Below are 6,942 nucleotides of genomic sequence, written 5' to 3'. Positions count from 1 at the left end.
CTGACTCACGGCAACATGGGTTCGCAAACTTTGTAAATGGATATAAACCAGGATTGCCAAACATCACAGACAGCGGTTATTAAATTGGCTATGTGGAATACAATAAATCAGCTGTCTAGCCTCTCCCCCTCTCAATAAATGACTCTCCCCTTTCCATTGTAAAATAGATGCTGATGAAATATTTAGAGAAAATCTGGTTTGTTTGTTTGTTTATTTATTTATGTGTTTTCTTTATTTTTACTCAATTATACAGTCACATTATACAATGACATAACTGAAAGCATTTTACCCCCGTTTTTTTTTTTTTTTTTTTTTTTTTTTTTTTTTTTTTTTTTTTTTTTTTTTTCGTTAACAGTTTGCTGGGGGAGGTCGCGATCAACCAGATACTGGCTGGGCAGTTTTGCATAGGAGCTGCTTTTCTTCCGTTGTTAGTAACTATAGCTGGTATTTTTAGCGCTTGTTTGTTTGTTTGTTTGTTTGTTTTCTCTTTTTGAATTAAAAACCATGTAAGAGAGAATTTTGAAAGGGTGGGGAAAACCTTCTTTAGGGGGATGCGTTCCTTAGCAACCCAGGTGCATCTGGGAAGGTGGGAGGAGCCTAAAGGAAGGACGTTATTTCTTTGGCCATTCTTTGGCCACAACACTCGTCAATCTAGTCCTTTCAGCAAATGAGGAGTGAACTGAGGGCATCCTGGGAACGAATTTAACAGCAGGGCTGTCAACAAGGGAGGGGCTGCCCATCCTAACCTGGGAGACGGTTCTGGGTCTGGTACTGCGTCATTGGACTGCGGCAGGTCTCGGTACAGGTCCATTGCGACTTCACAAGCCGCGTAGCTAAGGCTCCGGGCGTCTTCCCCTGCCGCGGTTTCCTGCACGCCTTCTCCGTGGCCCTGCCCTCACCCGCCACTACCTCAGCCGCTGCAGCCCTCGCTGACACTGGTTCCCTGCCACCACCGCTGCAGTCTCCGCTGCCTGACCAGCTCCGGCCTTCGCCCCCACTGCCGCCGCCGCCACCACCACCAAGGGAGCATCCGTGAGTCCTTTTCTGTCCATCTCTGGGTGCACGGTCTCTGCTGTTGTCACCAGCTTAAAGAGGTGTACGGGGCTAGCAGTATGGCAGAAGCGGATCCTAAAATGGTCACAGAACCTGCTGCCCCTGGGGTTGCTGAAGAGGCAATGGCTAGCTCAGCTTGTGATTCTGGGGACGAATCTGACAGCAATAGCTCTAGCAGTACCACTAGTTGCAGCAGCAGCGGTAGCAGCAGCAGCAGCAGTAGCAGTAGCAGTGGCAGCAGCAGCAGTAGCAGTAGCAGTGGCAGCAGCAGCAATGGCAGTCACTTATACCCAAAGAAGAGGGTACCTGAGCCTTCCAGAAGGGTCCAGCGACGTCCCTCCGGGAAACTTTTCTTGGATAAGCTGCCCCAAGCAGTAAGAAATCGGGTGCAGGCACTCAGAAATATTCAGAATGAGTGTGACAAAGTAGACACCTTGTTCTTAAGGGCAATTCATGATCTTGAAAGAAAGTATGCTGAACTCAATAAGCCTCTATATGATAAGCGTTTTCAGATCATAAATGCAGAATATGAGCCCACAGAAGAAGAGTGTGAATGGAATTCAGAAGAAGAGTTCAGTGGTGATGAGGAAATGCAAGAAGACACACCTAATGAAATGCCACCCCTGGAGGGTGAGGAGGAAGAAGAATGCTTTAAAGAAAAAGCTGAAGTGAAGGAAGAAGTAAAAGATGTTACAGAAGAAGTCCCTGAGGCCAAAGTTGAAGAAAAGGAGGTTCCCAAAGAATCTGCCGAGGTGAAAACTGAAGAAAAAGAAGTTCCGAAAGAAGATGCTGAAGAAAAAGCTGAAGAACAGGAATCCTCTAAAGATGCTGAGGTAAAAGATGAAGAAAAAACAGACTCTGCTGATAGTATTGACGTAGCTCCTGAAGAAAAAGAAGACCTCAAAGATGTTCCCGAGGCAAATGCAGAAAATAAGGATCTGCCTACAGAAGAATCTACACCAAAGGCTCCAGTAAGAGAGGCTCAAAAAAGAGTGCCTGAGACAAGGCCTGAAGAAAGAGTTAATATTAAAAGGGCTCGAAAGGGAAAACCCAAGAAAGAAGATCCTAAAGGTATTCCTGACTACTGGCTGACTGTTTTAAAGAATGTTGATAAGCTTGGACCTATGATTCAAAAGTGTGATGAACCCATTTTGAAGTTCTTATCTGATGTTAGCCTGAAGTTTTCAAATCCTGGCCAGCCGATAAGTTATACTTTTGAATTTCATTTCCTACCTAATCCATACTTCAGAAATGAGCTCCTGATGAAGACATACATAATAAGGTCAAAGCCAGATCACTATGACCCTTTCTTCGCTTGGGGGTGGGAAATTGAAGAGTGTAAAGGTTGCAAAATAGATTGGAGACGAGGAAAAGATGTTACAGTTACAACAACTCGGAGTCACTCAGCTATTACTGGAGAAATTGAAGTCCAGCCAAGAGTGGTACCTAATGCATCCTTTTTCAATTTCTTTAGTCCTCCTGAGATTCCTTTGATTGGGAAGCTGGAACCAAGAGAAGATGCAATCCTTGATGAGGACTTTGAGATTGGTCAAATTTTGCATGATAATGTCATCTTGAAGTCAATCTATTACTTCACAGGAGAAATCAATGATCCCTACTACCATGATTTCAGGGATTATGGAAACAGGAAGTACTATAAGTAAGAAGTGCAAGCTGAAATATTTTTCAAGAATCCTTAAAAGTCAAGCAAGCAGACATGACATAGTCACCTAACCTTATAAAATACGAAACTTTCCCTGTAACTTGAACACTATTATTCCTTATAGTCTTATGTTTTCATTTTCCTGGTAATGTCCTAAAAGATGTCTTAAGTTTCTGTTTATTCTATCTTGCCTGTCGTATTGTAATATTCTTCAAAGTATGTAAACTGCTGTTAATTTACAAAGCATGTTTTTTTTTTGGTGCTACAGTGTTGGTTTTGTGAAGTCAGTTTTCTCATGTTGCTATTAGAGTGTACCTGTGAAAATTGTCAGATTTGTTAGAGAAATCCTTGCCTGAATAAGCAACACTTTAAATGCCAATATCCAAGTGTTTCTTCTTTCTTTTTTTCAGCCCAGAAAACTAAAGACTGGAACCTGCTTGCACTAGTTGTGCCTTCTTTACTTTGCCATAGAAATGTAGTAATAAGACCAACTAAAACATTCTATTGCAAAATGTAGTTGCTTGAAAAAAAGAAGAGAATATATATAAACATGTCAGTCAGGATCACATTAGAGTTTTGTGGATTTGTTTATGTGCTTTATTGGTCTAGTAGCAAAAGTATTGTTTTCCACTAAGGTGTTAAATATGATAAGTATTTCAAAATTTTGTCTTGTATATCGTATAATTGAAAACTAAAGAAACCATATTTTCTTCGTAATGTGTTCTACATTCCTTGAAAAAATATTTCATCATTTGATACATTTTCATGTTCTTTTATTGTACCCTGAGTAAATATCAAATAAACTGCCATGCGATACTTACCATTTTCTTTTAATTATGAAAGCAGCTTATCAAAAAATAAAGATTACTGAAAAAAATGCAAGATTAATAAGAATAAATATTAACATTCTCATATTTTTCCTAGATTATAATTCTTCAACTGGAAGATACCAGTGGAAATATTGAAGAGGAATGGGATGGGAGAAGGAGGAGAACATGGGAGCAAGAAGAGGCATGTGGAAGTAGATAAGGGAAAGAAGAAGGGTGAGAAAGAAGGAAATGGGAAGAAGATGGGAGAGAAATATGGTTGTAAGAAATGGGAAGGGACTGAAATAGGGGAGGGAAAGTTGGGAAGAGAGAAGGGAGATTATGTTAGAAAGATATTCATTTCACATACTCAGGGCTTGTACTGTACTATGACTCTGGAGGATGCCACACTGTCATGCCCTGTTTTTTCTTATAGGTGACATCACTTTTCATCCCTACTTCACTGATGATCATATCCTAAAATTTTCAGGTAATCATATCCTAAAATTTTTAGGTGAGGCTAGGAAGAGTTCTAGGCCTCCTAAATTCAATTTTACTAAAGTACACTAAAATATAAAGACATAGTAAGAACTGGAAGTAATAAAGTATTTTACATTTGTCATTTCTCCATATAGATATTTTCCATCAAGATGATAAGAAATAATATTGTAGGAAAAAGACAGAATTACAGATTTCTAGACCTCTGAGCATAAAATGTGGTAGTAGTCATCCTAGGTCCCACCATTTGTATATAGTTCAGTCACTTCTTTTTATCATTTCTTAATAAGAATTTATCTCCCATATACATAAGAAGAGAAAATGTGTATAACACATGACATGTACATATAATTAGTCAGAAATTCTTGATCTATAGGTTATGATATAAATATTATGGAAGAATTTTATCAGTACCATTATGCAGTCCTTTTTAATTTAGATTTTGCACTCATAAAGAGTCCTTAGAAATAGGTGACCAATCCACAAATGAGCACTCAGAATTATTTATAAGCAGCACTTAGACCAATTATGAGTCTCTACATTAACTGTTGTTTAAAGCAGAAAGGAACATTTCTGACTTGAGTTGAAAGCAGCTCAAATCTGACATTAAATCTAAATATTTATAAAGCAGTTTGTCAGAAAACCCACTTAGGATGTGCTTAAGGACAGACCTAACTGAACATCCTGTTATTAATAACAAAAATATAAATAAAATGAAGAAGGGGGGAAGGAAGAGAGGAAAAAGAGCAGAAGTTATAGAGTAGTGGAGGATAATGGCTAGTGTTGAAATACATATACATATATGTAATTTTCAGAAAATGAAACAATTATTTTTTAAAAGGAATTTATAGGGCAGATTTACTTGTATGACAGAACCAAAAGAAAACCTAGTAACTGTGCTATGCCATGTACTATGGCTACATACATTGCCAAAGTGGAAATACTCTGTACCTGCTAGAGAACACATAGAACAGAAGCTTTAAAACTGTTACCTGAAATGGTATATCATTTTTAGAACCATTACAGATGTTTAGCACCTTTTCTCTGTGTTTTTCATAGTGAGAAAATAAAGGCACAGAAGCACATTATGTTAAAATATGAGATGGTTGCTGATTTCTTGTTCTTCCAACCCTTGACTCAAACCCAGCAGTGAATTACACTGGATAGGTATGAGAGGAGCTGGTTGTATTGGTAACATTACGATTCCTGAAACATAAGCGGTCTGTGCAGGATGTTTCAATTTTGGGGGCAGACTGGAAAAAGGTGAGAAGATCAGGGAAAGTATGACATTCATTGGAATGCATGTTAGTTTATCACACTTTATAAGCCAAAGGATGTTATAAAAATAAGTCTCCTGAGAATGAAGCTAGTGGAACTGGATGTAAGAAATGCTTACCAGTATCTTCCATGACTAATGTTCTTTTTCTTTTCTTTTTTTTTTTCCTGTGATTCAAAGCTGAAGCCAACAGCCCACTTAATGATTACTTAATGAAAACTTAATGATTATCTGTGGCCCGAGAGAAAGTTTCAGGAATCTAGCATTGGTTACTCGAAAACCCATCTAAAAAAGAAATAATTTTCTAGTTCTATCCATTTGCTTACAAATTTCATGAACTAATTGTTTTTAATAGCTGAGTAGTACTCTATTGTGTAAATGTACCACATTTTCTGTATCCATTCCTCTGCTGAGGGACACCTGGATTCTTAACAGCTTCTGGCTATATAGATAAGGCTGTCATGGAAATAGTGTAGTGTCTGTGTGTGTGTCTTTGTTACATGTTGGAGCATCTTTTAGCTATATGCCCAGGAGAGGTATAGCTGGGTCCTCAGTCTGAGGAACCGCCAGACTGATTTACAGAGAGTCTGTACCAGCATGCAATCTCACCAGCAATAGAGGAATGTTCCTCTTTCTTCACATCCTCAACAGCATTTTCTCTCACCAGAGCTTTTGATCTTAGCCATTCTGACTGGTGTGAGGTGGAATCTCAGGGTGGTTTTGGTTTGCATTTCCATGATGACTAAGGATGATGAACATTTCTTTAGGTGCTTCTCAACCATTTGATATCCCTCAGTTGAGAATTCTTTGTTTAGCACTATACCCCATTTCTTAATAGGGTTATTTGGTTCTCTGGATTCTAACTTCTTCAGAATACCCACAATACAATTCACAGATCATATGCATCTTAAGAAGAAGGATGTCCAAAATGTGGATGCCTCAGTCCTTAGAATGGGGAATTAAAAACAGGACATAGAGGGTGGGAGGGACTTGGGATGAAGAGAGGACAGGGAGGGGAAAGTGGGGCATGATCAGGTATGGTGGGAGATAAGAATGATTTACAGAGGGTCATGAATTTGAACAGAGGTGTTTAGCAGTGGGGTTTGGGGAACTGGTGGTAACCACCAGCAAGTCCCAGATGCCAGAAAAGAAAGAGGCTCTCAGGCTATGGACACAGCAAGGATGATGAGATTAGCTGCAATGCCCAACAAAGGGAAAGGACAACCTCTAGAGACCATATCCAGAGGTTAGGCAAGGCCACCAGTTGGGAGATGTGGCCACTCCCTCCAAAAATTTAACTCTGAATGGCTCCTGTCTAAAAGAAATATGGGAACAAAGTGTGCAGCAGAGACTGAAGGAAATACCATGCAGAGACTGTCCCACCTGGGGATCCACCCCACCATTTATAGACACCAAACCCAGACAATACTGTGAATGCCAAGAGTGCTTGGTGAAAGGTGCCTATTATATATGTGTTCTAAGATGATCTGCCAGAGCCTGGCAAATGTTCACATCTATGCCTGAGACTGAGCACTGGGTCCCCAATGGAAAAGTTAGAGAAAGTTCTCAAGGAGCTGAAAGGGTTTGTAACCCCACAGAGAGAACAACAATGTCAGCAGCCAGAACCCCAGAGCTCCCAGGGACTA

The 6,942-nt window shown here is 39.6% G+C and overlaps 1 protein-coding gene across 1 annotated transcript; it reads left to right on the top strand.

Moving 5' to 3' along the window:
- Nucleotides 1-1,112: 1,112 nt before the first annotated feature.
- NAP1L3 (nucleosome assembly protein 1 like 3) lies at nucleotides 1,113-2,717 on the top strand (the record flags this gene model as incomplete). Its single annotated transcript, XM_080910610.1, has 1 exon — nucleotides 1,113-2,717. The coding sequence occupies one exon, from the start codon at nucleotides 1,113-1,115 to the stop codon at nucleotides 2,715-2,717; it is 1,605 nt and encodes a 534-aa protein (XP_080766736.1).
- Nucleotides 2,718-6,942: the final 4,225 nt, after the last annotated feature.

The sequence above is a fragment of the Micromys minutus genome (assembly GCF_963924665.1).
Source record: "Micromys minutus genome assembly, chromosome: X".
NCBI lineage: Eukaryota > Metazoa > Chordata > Mammalia > Rodentia > Muridae > Micromys > Micromys minutus.
Note: the sequence above shows the minus strand (reverse complement) of the source record. Positions and strands in the feature narration are given on the sequence as shown.